Source organism: Caenorhabditis briggsae (assembly GCF_000004555.2).
Source record: "Caenorhabditis briggsae complete genome, chrII, whole genome shotgun sequence".
Taxonomy (NCBI): domain Eukaryota; kingdom Metazoa; phylum Nematoda; class Chromadorea; order Rhabditida; family Rhabditidae; genus Caenorhabditis; species Caenorhabditis briggsae.
The window spans coordinates 4,623,246-4,639,909 of record NC_013486.2 but is presented as its reverse complement, the minus strand read 5'-3'; the positions used below and the strand labels follow the sequence as shown (position 1 = coordinate 4,639,909).

General features: G+C 36.3%; 4 protein-coding genes across 4 annotated transcripts in view; 1 reads left to right on the top strand and 3 right to left on the bottom strand.

Moving 5' to 3' along the window:
• Positions 1-1,703, bottom strand: part of CBG11110 — a gene marked incomplete at both ends in the record, with an annotated part of 6,439 nt that extends 4,736 nt beyond the window's left edge. The window contains 4 exons of the mRNA XM_002646626.2: positions 151-887; positions 1,120-1,236; positions 1,282-1,525; positions 1,572-1,703. Of these exons, the coding sequence (XP_002646672.2) occupies positions 151-887; positions 1,120-1,236; positions 1,282-1,525; positions 1,572-1,703 (1,230 nt within the window). The remainder of the gene's footprint in view (positions 1-150; positions 888-1,119; positions 1,237-1,281; positions 1,526-1,571) is intronic.
• A 374-nt stretch (positions 1,704-2,077) lies between these two features.
• Cbr-dhs-8 lies at positions 2,078-3,295 on the bottom strand (the record flags this gene model as incomplete). Its single annotated transcript, XM_045242007.1, has 4 exons — positions 2,078-2,138; positions 2,182-2,304; positions 2,786-3,072; positions 3,158-3,295. 4 exons carry the CDS (start codon positions 3,293-3,295, stop codon positions 2,078-2,080), a joined length of 609 nt encoding a protein of 202 aa, XP_045094455.1.
• A 4,527-nt stretch (positions 3,296-7,822) lies between these two features.
• Cbr-exl-1 lies at positions 7,823-10,483 on the top strand (the record flags this gene model as incomplete). The annotated part of the gene is made up of 4 exons (XM_045242006.1): positions 7,823-7,889; positions 8,620-8,930; positions 10,088-10,222; positions 10,271-10,483. 4 exons carry the CDS (start codon positions 7,823-7,825, stop codon positions 10,481-10,483), a joined length of 726 nt encoding a protein of 241 aa, XP_045094454.1.
• Positions 10,484-10,755: 272 nt separating this feature from the next.
• On the bottom strand, positions 10,756-16,620 carry CBG11107 (the record flags this gene model as incomplete). The annotated part of the gene is made up of 8 exons (XM_045242005.1): positions 10,756-11,010; positions 12,094-12,858; positions 12,902-13,126; positions 13,399-14,275; positions 15,440-15,718; positions 15,771-15,884; positions 16,152-16,256; positions 16,550-16,620. The coding sequence occupies 8 exons, from the start codon at positions 16,618-16,620 to the stop codon at positions 10,756-10,758; spliced, it is 2,691 nt and encodes an 896-aa protein (XP_045094453.1).
• Between the last annotated feature and the right edge of the window lie 44 nt (positions 16,621-16,664).

The window sequence follows — 16,664 nt, the reverse complement described above, 5'->3', positions numbered from 1 at the left end:
ACTTTCTGCGTCTCTGTAAAACTTCAAAGCACTGGGTCTCGACTTTAACGAGGCCGAGGAAGATGGTTTCTGAACAGGATTTGATGGAATTTTGTCACTTTTAAAATTCTTGTAACTAGATTCACCAATCTCAGACACCCAAAGTCTCACCTTAACCGCTTCTAGCACAATGTTCCACCAAGTGATCACATCCTCCTCATAGGGACTCAACAATAACAAAAAGTGAATAAGATCCCAACTGATCCAGTCATCGTCATCTTCTCTGAGTTTATCAGCTTCTCCAAAATCCATATCCTCTCTTGCTTCACCATCTAAAATTTCTGGTTTTACCAAGTCAGGAAGTCCCTGAATATCATCTTTTTGCTCATCGATCCGAGGCTCGAATGTTTTGGTTTCTGGCGAGTTTTGGTTATCGGGTTCTAGAATCGAAAACGAATTTTCCAGTTTAGAATCGTTTTCTGGAGGTTTTGGTTGACTTGTGGCGATGTCTTCAGACTTTGAAGGTCCAAGAAATCCATCGCTAGCTTTGTTCTCTGTCGTTGCGTCAGAAGACAATTCGTTTTCTTCAATTTTAGGATCTTGTGCGTCTTGCTCCGGCTTCAAAGTACTTTCTGGATGCAAATCGAGAATACTCTTGTCATTTGAAAGTTCTGATTTGACACTTGGTTTCTCTTTCACAGATGCCACACCAAATTTCAGATCCTTTGATTCCTCTTCCTGTGTATCGAAAATTCTGGAACCTCTGAAATTCTGATGGCTGCGACGAGGTGTTCCTAGCGTTTCAGAACTCTCGGAAGCTTTTCGATTCTTCAACACTCCTTTAAAATCGGAAAAATAATTCTCGTTGGGATGAACGGATAGTGGTTCAGTGTCTTCTTGATCTCCGCCTGAAAAAAAACAGAAGTGTGCGTTTTCGAGTGATGGTGCAGAGAGATCGGTGCTTACATATGACTTACAGTCCATCCAACAGATGACCTAGAAAACCACAAGTTAATTTCTAGGCCACCAGTTGGATCAATGTCTTGATTATCCGAGAGAGGACGACACATGACCTATCTTACAATTGTTAGATTTCTAAGTTCTAAGATTCAAAAATTGGCCTTTTTTTAAAATTATTACCTGTCTCCTCATTCACCAACTCATTTTGCTCTGGTTCCGATCTTTCTGTGGTTGTTGGTACTTGAAAATTCTCCAAATTACTTTTCAAATCGAAATCGTCCGTGATTGGTGGATCGCCTGAAAAACAACCTTTTTTGAGGACATCTGGACAAACAGACTCACCACCCGCGACCTCATTCTCCAGCTCCTCTCGATCAAGTCTGGGTTTTTCAGTGGATACTGTAGTTTCGGTAGATACTGTAAGCTTTTCCGTGGGCAAATTCTCCAAATTCTTTTTAAGATCCAATTCATCATTGATTTTCAGTTCTGGATTCTCTTGAGCTTCTTGTAGAGTCATGGATTCTGACTGAATATCTTTTCCAAACTTCTCAATGTCCTCTTCCAATTGCTCACTTTTTCTCGGAGCCTGCAACAACGCCTGTGGCCTAACTCTGGGATTCTAGGCCACTTACAGTATCTGATGGCGTGGCATCATTAAAGTCTGTTGGATGAGAATAGACACTGAAGAGTATAATGATGATGAAGTACAGTTTTATAATCATAGAGTTGTCTTCTTTTTTTTTCTCGAAAAGTGAGAAATCCATCGGATCCGAAAATCCAGAGAGAGCTTTGAAGAATAAGAGAGCGGATAGAGAAAACAGAGAAAACTTGTGATGATGATCTCCTGTGTATCAGCTCTCTCCAGCTGGAGAGAGTCCATGATAAATGGATATGTCATGTGCTTCTTCTTCTGACGATTCAAGGATAAAGAAGATGAATCAGATGGAAAGAAGAAGAAGAAGAAAAATGTGTTCAATGAATTGGTCATATGTTCCTCACACAAAAAAATGGGACAGAAAAATTGGGGAGAAAAACACAAAATGTGTACTCGGGATGTGTGGGTGAGAAAGCTTCAGGTACATGGAAAAAATTTTATCAATAGAAAATCACAAATTCTCAAAGTCTTCCATTAATTCGATCATCGATCCCTTCCAATTTCTTCCACAACGCCTCTTGTAACTCCCCATCTCTCGCTGCCTCTTTATCGATTCTCGACTCATCATCCCAACAAGATTTCAATACTTTCCGGAAATTTCCTTGACTTCTGGATGCGTTGCACAGTATACTGTAGTCGCGGCTCCTTGACTGGAGTTTTTGGTGAAAGGAGTGGTCAGGAAACTGAGGACTTTTCCGGCCGGAGAGTTTCTGGAAAAAAAATAAAATTGAGAGCATGAGGCATAAGCATCGAGAAAAAAAAACTTTTTTTTCGAACTTTGTATTTTTTCATATTATCCAAAATTTTCAGAAACCATAAACCAAATTTGAAAATGTTTTTTTTGTAGTTAACGGCGGGTGGATAATAGAAGAGCCTCCACACTGTCTAGTTTGAGCCATTTCATCTCGGTTACTGTAACAGATATAAAAAAGTTGTCCGCTGATGAAATGTTGATGACATTATGATAAACAATTTTTTAGTTGATAACTTTTTTCTATCTTTGATGAGAACCGAGATAATTGAGCTTAAATTTGACAGTGTGGAGGCCCTTCTATTATAGGTCTTACGGTTTCTCGATTTTTTTTTCTTGAAAGCTCATAGGGGAGTTGAACTTCTGGGCTCAATGCTAAAGGTGCAGCATTGCTACCAGTGGAGCTACGCTGGTGCAAGCTCCATTCTTGTTATCCTCACCTGAAAATATCGGTCTTGACAGCATCTCCAGGATGTACCGAATAGGTACTAATCCCATTCTGATTCTCATCTCGATGCAGCTTAAATGCCAAATGCATATCCGCCAATTTCGATGCTCCATACTTCTGAAGTGCAGACGTCGATGGATCCTCACCACATAAAAGCCGCAGTTTCTGTTCCAGATTCATCGATTTTTTGAATCCAACACGAGTACTCAAAGTGGACGATAGAATAACAATTCTCGAAAGGGCGGAGCGACGAACGACGGGAAGAAGGACTCGGAGAAGCTGAAGTAGTGCAATGCTTATGGTTTTCATGTTTTCCTCCTGGCCTAAATTTCTCATTAGTGGCCTAGAATCCCATAACACTTACCGCAAAATGTGCCACCACATTTACCCCAAAATGGCTCTCAAATCCATCCTTTGTCGTCAAAACCGTTGGCCGAAAGACTCCAGCATTAAGAATCAACCCATGAATACTATCTGTGCATCCCAATGTCCCGATTTCCATAGTATGGACTCCACACCTACCATTTATTAGCCACATATTCCTCTCCAGCCCTTCTCACCGATCGCAAATCACTCAAATCACACTGAATAATATCGATTTTGGCATCCGGTTTTTTTTCGAGAATCCGAGATTTTTGGTTTTCCGATTCTTTCAAATTTCGATTTATGAATACGACATGTGAACCGACGAGAGCAAACACTTCTGCAGTATCAACACCAATCCCAGAAGTGGTTCCAGTGATGGCGAAGGTTTTTCCGGAGACGTTGATTCCTTTGAGAACCTGGTTTTTTTTTTTAATTTCAGATATCAAGAGCTTCAAAATGAATATAAACATGACAGTGGGACCCGAAATGGGGAATACAGTACCCCAGACAGAAATATACAAATTTTTGATTTTTCCAGTGAAAAATAATAAGCTTTGACGCCCTAAAAAAAGTTGCTCAGAATTCTTCGATTTGTCTGAAATTTTCAGAATGTACTAAACAAAAATAAAGCGTCATGTTTGTTGTTGGCAACTTTTTTGTGCCTTTTTTGGTTTTTGAGATGCGCGCCTTTGAAAATATTACGCTGTCCAGCCGCTAAAGTGACACAGAAAGATGAGAAGAAGGTACAGTACTTTTAAAGGCGCACATCTCAAAAAATATATACAGTATTTGAAACCTTATCCCTTTTTTGTCCCAAAAAAGAAAACCAAAAGAAGAAAAATAGTGTCAAAAATGCATAGAATTTATGATTAAAGATACAAATATTGGCTCAAATTATATATTCTTCTTGTTTTTTTGTTTCATTTTTCATGAAAGGAAAATGTATATTTTCAGAATATGAAAATTTCAATACATTAAAGATTTTGTGAATATGAAGTTTCCAATTTTCAGACTTTCAGAATCTCTGAATCTCTGAGTTTTAGAATTTCCGAATCTTAGAATTTCGGAACCTCTGAAATTCAGAAATTTAAAAACTTCGAATTTCCAAATCTTCTTTTTCTCAAAGTTCTGAAATTCCCAATTTTTTGTTTCATAACAAAGTGTTTATGTCATTTGAACTAACCTCTTCCTCCCCCATCTTCCGGACCCATTTCATTTTTTTTTCCTTCCGTGCGTCTCTCGATTTCTCCCGATCTCTCGCCTTCTCTCTAATTTTAAATTCTCACTCTTTTTTGCTCCGTGAGCCGCTGCTCCTCATATTATTATAACACAGAAAGAGAAGGGACCATTGAAAATCGGCAGCTCGAGAGAGTAGGGGAAAAGGAGAGAGTGTAGAGGAAAAGAAAAAAAGTGAGAGGGAAAAAAATGAACCGAATTCTCCAAACATTTTTGCTCAACCCAAGAGAAATGTTTGGGTTTATTAGATATCGATTTCAGTCTTTTTTGCAAAGAAAAAATGATTTTTGATTATCATACGAATTCTGACACTTTAGGAGTTTATAATTACAGAATCTCAAAGTCTGGGAAATTTTGGATTTGTCATATTTTTTGAAAATTTCAGAAATTCAGATTTTCGAGATTTTGGAGTTAACTAAACTTTTTCTAAATTTCTGGATTCTTTGATTTTCGGAGCATATTTTGGAATTCTTAGAATTTCTAAACTTTTAGAATATTTTTGAATTTTCAGAAATTCAGCATTTTAGAATTCTAGCATTTTCTGTTCCTTAAAAAATATCTTCCGAATTTTTTAAAAATCCAAAAATTTCGGAAAATTACTACATTTTCCGAAATTGTTGGATTTTTAATGGATTTTTTAGTGTCTGAAATTCTATGAAAATATTTTTTCAAAATTTTAATTTTTTTGGATTTAAGGATTTTTTTTAAATTTTGGATTTTGCCTGATTGTGAGTTTCTGAATTTCTGAATTTCTGAATTTCTGAATTTCTGAATTTCTGAATTTCTGAATTTCTGAATTTCTGAATTTCTGAATTTCTGAATTTCTGAATTTCTGAATTTCTGAATTTCTGAATTTCTGAATTTCTTAATTTCTGAGTTTTTGAATTTCTGAATTTCTGAATTTCTGAATTTCTGAATTTCTGAATTTCTGAATTTCTGAATTTCTGAATTTCTGAATTTCTGAATTTCTGAATTTCTGAATTTCTGAATTTCTGAATTTCTGAATTTCTGAATTTCTGAATTTCTGAATTTCTGAATTTCTGAATTCTTGTCAAAACGTGAATCATCTTCGGAATTCGTCATTTTTCCTTCCTTCTTCTTCTTCCTCCACACCTCCACAACGTCTTCTGGAATTGTAAAGAAGACGTCGTTAGATTTTATCACCTCGGTAAGAAGAAGGATTCTTCTTCGTTTTCCGAAGTTATTAAAACCGATTCTCTCCCACTTTTCTCATTTTCAATTCATTTCATTTTCTCTCTCTCTCTCTCTCTCTCTCTCTCTCTCTCTCTCTCTCTCTCTCTCTCTTTTCTCTTATCAATTTCTTCTTGTCAGAAGAGAAAATTGAATGAATTCGACAGCTCAAATCTTCTTATGAAATTTCTTTCAAAAGAATTTATTTTAGGTTTTCTGAATTATGAAATTTTGGAAATTGAATTTCAAAACATTATAAATATACGGGTTAGTTTTTATTATTAAAGATATTTCGAAATTTGAGATTTTGAGGATTATAGACCCAACCATGAAGATCGTCATATCTAATTCGAAGGATTCTGAAAATTCTAAAACTTGGAGATTTCTGAAATTCCATAAAGTCTGAAATTCCGAAAATCTGAATTCTTTTCTGAGATTCTGAGATTCTAAGGATTCTCATATTTTGAGATTCGGAGATTCTGAGATTTTGAGATTCTGAGGTTCTGAGATTCTGAGATTCTGAGATTCTGAGATTCTGAGATTCTGAGATTCGGAGATTCTGAGATTATGAGATACTGAGATTCTGAGATTCTGAGATTCTGAGATTCTGAGATTCTGAGATTCTGAGATTCTGAGATTCTGAGATTCTGAGATTCTGAGATTCCGAGATTCTGGATTTTTCAATTCTTGAAATTTCAAAGTCCTGAACTTTTGGGATTCCAAAATTCTGAAGTATTGAAGACCTAAAATTTGAAATTCTAAAATTTTGATAAAATTATAAATTCCAATACTTCGAACATTGAAATTTTCTCAAATTCATGAAATTTTTCACCAAAAAAAAATGAATTCTCCAAAACCCATCAATCATTTTTTTTCTCTCAAAATTTTTTTTCGAAAAAAATGGAGAAAATTCCATGAATGTATTTATTTTTTACTTACTGACTGACAGATTACTCCACCCTTTTCAAAAAATTTTTTCGAAAAACAAAATTTCAAACATTCATGGGAATCAGTTTTTGTGACATTGGAGAACATTAACCTCACAAAAAAGAATTCAGCATGAAAAAAAAGCTTTAAAAATAATGGATGGCCTAGAAAACTAATTTTTTAAAAACTAGGCCACAGCCTAAAAAACCAAACTTGCTCCTTTTGATCTCTAGAACTTCCATGTGACTAAAAGTTGCAGGATTTTTTTTTTCAAAAATTTTTTAAATAGGTTTTTGACATTTATTCTTTTAAAGCTCTTATCACTAGTTTTTTTTTGTCCGTCACCGCCGGACAGTGACCACTTATCACACCCATTTTTGCCGATTTTTTTGCGTTCCTCTTTGAAAAAAATCATAAAATATTGACATTTGCTCCATGCCATTTTTTGCAGTGAGAAAATAGAAAATTTGATTTTTATCATTTTTTAGAGGATGTTGAACTTTTTCGCTTTTTAGGATTCAGAATTAAAATGAAATTGTTCGAAATTTTTAGTTTTTGGAATCGATTTTTCTGAATTTTTCGAATTTCTGATTTTCCAATTTATTTCCTTGTTTTCTAGACCATTTACTATAGTGGCCTAACGTTATCAACATGATTTTTCTAGGCCACCATAGCAGATGTCCTAGAAATGACCTAACAGTCACCCGATATGCTTTTTTAGGCCGTCAACCATGGTAATGTTGACCTAACGTCTGCAAGTTGAGTTTTCTAGGCCACCAAAGCTACTGGCCTAGAAAGAGGCTTAACATTTTTGCCGATGTGTTTTCAAGGCCATCTAACATGCTGGCCTAACTTATGACCATAGGACCTAGAAATGACCTAACAAACAACTTATTTGTTTTTCAGCCGTTTTCGATGATGGCTTAGAAAATACATATTGAGAAAGTTAGGCCACGATGGTGAATGGCCTAGAAAACACTCCCAGTGAGTGTTGGACAATTTCTAGACATTGAAAGTTGGTGGCCTAGAAAATTCATAAGTCAAAAGTAAGGCCATCATGTATTTCTAAGTTTCTGTGATTGCTGAAACTTTTTCTCGTCTAATGTGAACATTTTCACGCAAACGTGAAAATTTAATTAACCTGAATTATTTCGTCTGCCTGCAAGTCTACCACCTATCCACCTACTTTCACGTGGCTGCTTTTTCCACGTCTTCAGACCTTTTTCCAGCTCCCCGGAAATTTTCAGAGTCAAATTTTTAATTTTCAGTGTGAACACATCTCTGTCTTATATCGGTCTTTGAATCAAAAATGACCAAATTTTCGTTGTGGCTCGCCGCTGGCTCCAACAATGTTCTGCCCGCTGGTGATCCGTATGGTAAGGATTTGCGATAATTTTTTTTTGGCGTTTTTTTTTCATTGAATTTTTGCTCAAACTTGCTGAAATTATTATTTTTGAATTTATTTCACTGAGAGCTTTCAAACGAGCATAATCATGGCTATATTTTGGAAAAAATATTTTTTGGGTCCCATCACGAAAATACATTTTTCACCGTAACTTGGTTGGTTGGTGCTGAAACTCAAATATTTTTGCAGATTTGCGTTTGACTAATCAAGAGCTTTCAAAGGAGTATAATAATGACCATGTTTCTGAAAAAAGCTTTCTTTGTTTTTTGCGTCCCACCACGAAATTACATTTTCTATCATAACTTCGTCAGTTATTGCTCAAAATCGAATAATTTTACAGTTTTGAGTTTGACTCGTCAAGAGCTTTAAAATGAGTATGATCATGGCTAATTTTCGGAAAAATTCATTTTTTGTTTTTATGGGTCCCACCACGAAAATTCCAAAATTTCAAAATCCTTCAAATCCGGTCATGTTGGGTATCATTTAAAAGCTCTTATTGAGACAAATCTAGAAATAATACTTTGGTGGCCTTATTTTCAACTGCGTGACCTAGAAACTGGTTTTTTTCTTAAAAATTCTAGAAAAATGTTTTTTTTTCAAAATCTTTTCAAAATCTTTCAAAATTGGTCATGTTTAGTATCATTCGAAAGCTCTTGATTAGCAAAGTTCAACCAAGCTAAAATCAAACTCCCTATTTCCAGCTCACCACCTCTTCATGCGTTGTCTATTCCATGCCAAGCACGACAAATCGATTAAATTCGAGGTGAAGACAACAAATGTGAATAAGAAAAGTCAAGAATTCAAAGAAACTGGTCTCCGTCGGATGCCTGGAATATGTGCTAACGATGAGGAGAGTGGAGAGACGCAGACATTCGAGACGGAAGACGAAATTTTGGATTTTCTGGAATTTTTGGAACCCAAAAGAGGCGATGATGAGGAGGCGGAGAATGCGACGTGCGATCTATTCAGACAATTTGCACGTTATGTGAAGGATGTTGAGCATAAGGATACGGTAAGTTGTTCGGGTCCTGCCACGAAAATTTTCGTAAATTTGTTTTTCTGTAACTTTCCGAATTTTCATCCAATCTTAATGAAAATTATACCAATCGATTTCTCTCACTGTGAGCTTTAAAATAAGTACAAATTGATCTATTTTGAGAAATTCAAATTTTATTCAAAATTTTTAATTAATTCAGAAATTTTTAAATTCCAAACGAAAATCGAAAATTCAAAATTTTGAATTTTTCAAAATCCGAAATCTGTAACATTCAAAAATTTAAATTTTTCCAAACATCCGAAAACCTAGAAAACTCAGGAATTTCGAGAATTCGGAAAACTCGGAAAACCGAAAATATAAAAATCCAAAAAATTCAAAAAATTCGAAATTTCAAGAATTCCGGAACCTTGGAAAATGTGAAAATTCAAAAATTCAGAAACCCAAACTTCGAAAATGTATTTTTGAAATTTCTGAAACTTCAGAAGAACAAAAACTCGATAATTCGAAAATTTGAGAATTCCAAAATTTGAAAAATAGAGAATTCGAAAATTTTGTGAAAATTTGGAACTTCAATGGTTCAGAATTTTCAAATTTCAAAATTCAAAAAAAAATCGAAAATTCAGAAATTCCGAGAATTCGGAAAATGCGGAATTTAAAAAATTGAATATTCAAATCTGAAGAAGATTCAGCGCTAAAAAGTTGAAGTTTCCGAATTTGAATTTTTGAAAAAATTCGAAAAATTAGAAATCTGAGAATTCCATTTTCTCAATATCTGAAATTGCAAAAAAAAACTGAATTTCAAAAATATGGATATTTCAGAAATTTATCAAAATTCGAAATTTTGAAAACTTCAAAAAATCATAGTTTCCAAAAATTTTAAATTTTCGAGAATTCTGCAAAACTCAAAATGTTAAAAATTTGAATTTAAAAAATTTTAACTTTTCAAACTCGAAAAATACTGAAAATTGGAAAGCTTTTAATCGAGAAATTTATAATTCTTGAAATTAAAAAAAAACATAGAAAAACTCGATATTTTGGAATTTCTAAAATATGAAATTTCAAAGTTCAGAAATACAGAAATTTGAAAATTCGGGAATTTCAAAATGTTCGAAATTTCAGAGTTCAAGTTTTTTCAATATTCAAATTTTAAGAATATTTTTTTTTAATTTCAGTGTCTCAACACAGAACTGCTCCGTTTGGATAAATATCTCTCGGAGCACGGCACCCGCTTCTTGCTCTCCGACGACATTGCTCATCTGGATTGTCTCGTCTTGACCAGACTCCATTCGATTCGCATTGCTGCCAAGGTGAGTGAACATCCGGACACACATAAACACAGAAACTTCCAAATTTAGGCTCTCAAAAACTACGAATTCCCGCCGGATTTGACGCATCTTTGGGACTATTTGAAGTCTGGTTACGATTTGGAAATGTTCCGATTATCGTGTCCATCGGATCAAGAGATCATTCTTCACTGGACCGAACTGAAGGATACACCCAATTTGAGTGCTAAGGAACGTGCCAAATTGGTCCGCGACGAGCCTATCTACAGTTTCTCAGTGGTCTAACTTTTTCGGTTTTTATTTAATAAAATGTTCTAACAAAACACCAGTTTCATTGATTTTGAGGCATTTTTCAAAAGAGAAAAACAGCCAGCGAGAGATCGTGGTGAGAACAATGGGAAAAAATATGGCAGATTTTCGGAAGCAACAACAAAAAAGACCCAATTTTTGGGGAGAACAACAAATTGATAGGATACCGGTAAACAAGAAAAAGAAGAAAAGAAAAAGAAAAAAAAAGAAAAAGGAAAATTGATAAATTGATAAGCAGTAATTAAGAATTACTGCTGGAAATCTGGAATATTCGAATCTCGATTAACGGGGAAAATTCCACGGTGTTTGGAAAACAATAGAGATTTGTAGTTTGTAGTGGAGGAAGATGAGGAGAATTCAGATGAAGAACGATGAGATGGAGAATATTGACGAGTTGATGAAGTTCGACGGGATGATTGAATTGATGATTGGGTGGAGAAGACTGGAGACATTGCACGTCGTTTTTGGAGCATTCGGAAGCTTCTGCGGGTCGTCGTAGATCTCTGAAAATTGGTTTTATAGGTCAATGGGGACAGATAGAGGTTATTCTCCAATTTTTTGAAATTTCAGAATTTTCGAAATCCTGAAACCTTTAAAGGTGGCGAGACATGAGAAAAATAATGTTCTCGAAATTCCGTGTAAATATGCCCCTCGAGGAGTTGAACTTGTGGGGGCGAGGATTGAAGGCGCGGCGCCGTTACCGACTGAGCCACGCGGGCAAAGAGGAAGCGGCCGCCCGATATAAGGGGGAGGACGACAGCTGTACGCAGATGTTCACCGTTACGGTAGAATGCATACCCTGGCTCCAAAAATCCTCCGAAAAATCTCCTGTCCCCCCCACCTTTAATTTCGGGATTTGTGGAATCTTTTTTTAAACATTTTAGGGGTTTCTGATTTTTTGAATTCCAAAATTTCAGAAATTTCGGATATTTGAAAAATGGAATTTCTAGATTCTCAATTTTCAAATTTCCCGAATGTCCCCAGATTACAAAACTTTGATTCTCCAACTTTGTGATGTTTTAATTTTCAAAATTTTTGGAAATTCTGAATTTCCGAATTTCAAAAGTTCTGAAACCTTAGGAATTTGCGAATTCCTTAAAGTTGGAATTTCAGAAAATTCGAAACTTCAGAGTTTGTGAACATCAGAATTTTCGAATTTCTGGAATTCGGAGTTTTCAAAGTTCTGAAATTTTCAAATTTAATGGGTTTTTGAATTTTCGAAATCTCAATTTTTAGAATTTTTACGTTCTGAATCTCGGAAATCAAAATTAGAGAAATTCGAAAATTCGGAATATTCAGGTATCTCGGAACTTTTTCAAACTTCGATCTTCTGAATTTCTTAATTTTGAAACTTTGGAATTTTCAAAACTTCCAAATTTTTGGGATCCTAAATTTTCAAAGTTCAGAATTCGCCAGTTCAAAAAGCTCAGGATTTCCGAATATCACATTTTTATGACATTTTGAAGTTTCTATACAATATTAATAAATGGATTTTCAGCAATTTCAGAGTTTTCTGAACCACTTTTCGAATAACCACCAATTTTTTTTTGAATTTTGCCATTCCAAATTTTAAAAAGAATTTTTACCTCATTCCCTTCTCTCTCCTTCTGAATCGTCTCCTTAGACTTGTTTCTCAAAATCATCTCGAATTTCGCTCCATCCTTCACAAACGAAATTCCATCATCCCATTCAAACGAAAAGGGCTTCAGTTCCATAGCATTATAATATTTTATTATATCCTTATCGTTGGATATAATCTTCGAGAACGTTTGATACGGCGGTTCTGGTGGTGGCACTCTTCTGATGACGTTGTGCTTGTCCATAAAGATTCCGGTGTCTCCGATTTTGATAATTCCCGGTGTCGTTTGGATATAGAATACTGGACAAACTCGCGCCAGCTTCTCTTGCCACGTTTCGACGTCTTCTTTTGGAGAAGGATCCGATGGGGTGGATTCTGAAGCATCCGGCTTGGCCACTTTCTCTTGGCCGGATTCTGAAGCAACCGGCTCCAGTCGTGTCGATCGCCTCTGCGTCGGCTCCTTCCTTGCTCTCTTAACAGGAGTTTTCGCTATTTTTGGAGATTTGGCGGCAGCTCTCTTCTGGCGTTTTGGGGGCGATGGTGGAGCAGCGACATTTTGAATTTTGGAGGATTTGAATCTAGCTACAGTAGGAATCCGTGGGTTCGCTGTATAAAGTTTGGGATGACTTCTAGCGGGATCTCTCAGAGCGGCGGTGTTTTTCGGGTAACTTGGAGCAGGAGTTGGTTTTGGAGCTGCTTCTGGGGAATACATCTTTGGTGCTCTGACAGTTCTTTTTGGAGCCGATGTGGATGGCAAATTCCTAACATCAGGCTGAAAAATAGAAACTCTTTCCAGAAACTTCTAGTTTTTCTACCTGCTCAAAGTCATACTCGACACTTGAAAACTCTTGCTGCTCCATTCCCATAAACAAATGCTGCTCATAACTGTTTCGACCGTTCAAATAGACTGGATACTGATAGCTCACTCTGTCTCGCTTCAAAAGTTGCTCTTGCCAGTCTTCATCTGGAGAGAAGTTGACGACGTCAATGATCTCGTCGTCGTCGTCGTCGTCGATGGAGGCGATTAGAGAGTTGGCGGGCTGGAAATTGGAAAAAATCTCACAGTCGGTTAGAAAAAAAAACAATACCGTAAAACCTGTAATAGAACTAACACTCATTTTTTGAGCCCATTTTTAACGTCCCTGTTGAAGACATCCAGAAGTTGTCAACTAACTGGTAAATTGATATCACAAACATTTTATCAGTCGACATATCTTTAATATCTCTTACAGAAGCCGAGATAATTGAGCTTGAACTTGACTGTATAGGAATCCTTCTATTACAGGCCTTACGGTAACCCTAGGATCCATACCTTAAACTCAAACTCTCTCCTCTCGTCTGCAGCGACCCATTCCATATCTTGCTCAATCACCTCTTTTTCCATCACCACTTCCCGCGATTCGACTGGAAATTCCGGCTCCATCTCGTCGCCAATAAATTGATAATATTGCTCATCCACTGCGTCGTAATACACAATCTCCTTCATTGCCACGTCATCATTTGGAACGTCTGGAAGCTCGGAATCTTCCTGCTTCTCCTGGATCTCTAGAACTTCCTGAGCTTCTTTCTCAACCGCTTGAACCTCTTGATCCTCCTGAATTTCTTCCTCCACCTTCTGATCAGTCTGGCAATCCTTCAATATCACCTCGCATGCTTCCAGATCTTCCAGCTCTGCGAAGATGCCATCCATCAATGCTCTAGCATCTCGATCGATCTCTTCCGGACTCGGACGTCGTCTGGCTCTTTTGTGTGGCTCCTGATCATACTCAGCAATGGTTTCACGTCTTCCATTTCTCAAAGTAGCTTTATGAGCGGCCTGGTCCTTCTTCTCAGCATCTTCTTTCAGCCATCTAAGGTATTCTGCAATCATCGTCGATTCTTCGTCTGCAATTTCCTCATCAGACACTGGAGTTCGCTTCTTCTCTGGCGACGGTTCGTACATTTTCGGAGTCCTGTATCCTTCCAACGGATTCATTTTGACGTCTTCTGGATCTCGGTCACGCCTCCAAAACAGCCAATCCACAATATTGCCACTGGTTTTGTCGGTCGTCAGGAGTAGCGAATCGTGATGAATCAGCCACAACTTCTGGGCTATCGTGGGTTTCAGACGAAGACAGCGCATCAGGTCTGCTTTCGATTCTGGGTCGATTTTGAGAGCGAAGAAACGTGGCATGATGGCTTCGCGGAAGCTGAAAAATGGAGAATGTCGTTGTTGATTGTCTGAAAAGTTTATAGTAGTTGGCACCCCTATTTTCAGAAAAAAAAACCGCCAACTTCAAGCTCAAATATCTCGATTTCTAGGGGAGATATCAAAATTTTGCCAACTGATTAATTAGTAAGCATATAATCACCTATAGTTCATCAGTCGACAAATTTCTGCTACCTTTCACAGAAAGTAAGATATGTGGGCTTCTGTACGAAAGAATACGGTGTTTTTAGTTCAATTTTGGGACATATTTCAGTCCTTTTCAGTCAAAAATCACTATAATTTTAGTCGGTTTTCAGAACTTCATGTTCACTTTCAGGCAATTTAGGTTCATTTTCAGTAAATTGCAACTTTTTTTTTGTCAGTTTTCAGACGATTTTCAGCCTTTTTAGTTATTTTTTCAGCCTTTTTAACTTTCAGCAATTTTAGCATATTGATATTCTGATATTTTTGAGCTCATTTCTAGCAATTCACAGCATTTCCTCTGATAGAAGCCCACAAAAACCGTCAATTTTGAGCTCAGATATCTCATTTCCCATGATAGACATAATAAATCTGTCAACTGATAAAATATAGAAGATTTTACAAAAATTTATTTTATCAGTTGACAAATTTGAGATATCTCCCCTAGAAATCGAGATAATTGAGCTAGAGAAAATACCGTATTTTTAGTTGTCTTCTAGCGATTTCAGGACAGGCTTCCGTCCATTTTCAGTCAATTTTCTTTACATTTTCAGACATCTCCTCTAAATTTCAGTCGATTTTCAGAATTTTAAGGTTAATTCTCAGGCTAGTTTCAAAATAAACCAGGGCTGTTTCCAGTAAATGTTTACTATTTTTGGTCAGTCTTCCAGTCGATTTTCAGCTGTTTCAGTTCAATTTCTAGGAATTCCAGCAAATCAATTTTCAGATAGTTTTAAGCTCCATTCCCAGCAAATTAAGCCACAATTTTTATGGAAATTCAGCCAAAATTTGGAAAGGAATTTCAGTCAAAAAGCATTCTTGAACTTTCAGAACATTTAGGCAGATTTCCAATAAAATACTTTTTGCGCACGTTTCAGTCCATTTCCAGCCATTTTAGAGCAATTTTCAGTAATTTCCAGATACTTTTCAGCCCAATTTTCATAGAATTTCAGTAAAAACTCACTAATCAACCATCATCTCCGGTGTAACTCTCTCTCTATCCTCCTCTTCCATCTCCATTGATTCCCAGAAATACTCCGTATGAAGTGTCTGAGCTTCTAGCCTTTCCGCATGCTTCCGAATGTGCTTCCACATGAGCACTTCCACGTGGCCAGGTACAGTAATCCTTACCGGTTGCTCTCGAATTCTTGGAGGAACATCAACTTCGTTTCTAGAATTCCAGGATATGAGCAATCCCTGTGAAGTGCACCTCAGAATATTTCCTCCTGTCAGGACTTGCAGTCTGAAAATGATTTTATTTTTTTCCCAAAATCTGTTTGTCCCGATGTCCTTACACTTGTCTGGCGCGCCTCGTCAGCGGAATTTCAAAATGCCGATATGTCTCCAGAATCTGCAACGGCGTCAGATATCTTGTCTTGTACAGATTTGGAACCATTTCCTTGTGAAAACTGCAAAAAATTGAATTTTTAGCGATTTAAAGCTTTCGGGGTCAAAAAACTTTAATTTATTTATTTTTGAGCTCAAAATCTCCAATTTGGGAGCCAAAAAATTCACCTTTCTGGCCTAAAATAGCTCAAAAATCCGAAAAAATCGGTGAAATCAAGTTCGAGCTTTTGGGGGAAAAAATTGCCAATTTTTTCATTTTTGAGCTCAAAAATCTCGAATTTCGGCTTCACTTTTCCCAATTTTCTGACTGAAAATTTGAAAAAACTCACTGAAACTCAACATCAGTCAGAGTCCGTTGCCGAGCCATTCTCGTTGATTTGAATTCTTTGAGCACTTGATGAAGCGTTTCGGACGTTTTGCCGGCTATTTTACGGCTGAAATCTTAGAATTTAGAGTTGAAAAATACTCGTTTTTGATAATTTTTCGATAATTTGCGGTGAAAAACTGAGGATATGTTTTTTTTTTCAGCCTATTCATAGTTGTTAATTTCAAACAATCTGTTGAAAAAGTCTTTTTTTTCCAGATTTTCAGACATTTTATTGGCAATTTCACAGCTGGAAAATGGAAAAAATTGGTTAAAAATAATGTTTTCAGAGGGAAAAATTTTAAATTTCCGTCTAAAACTAGCTTTTTTTTCTCAAATGGAAAATCAAAATTTCTCTCTTACTCGTAAACAAATTTCCACAATTCATCCTCTTCGTCCTCATCTAGACTTTGTCTATCTTGTGGAAACGTCATCTGAAATGTTCAATTTTTTCCGAAATTCTGAAAAAAATGGATTA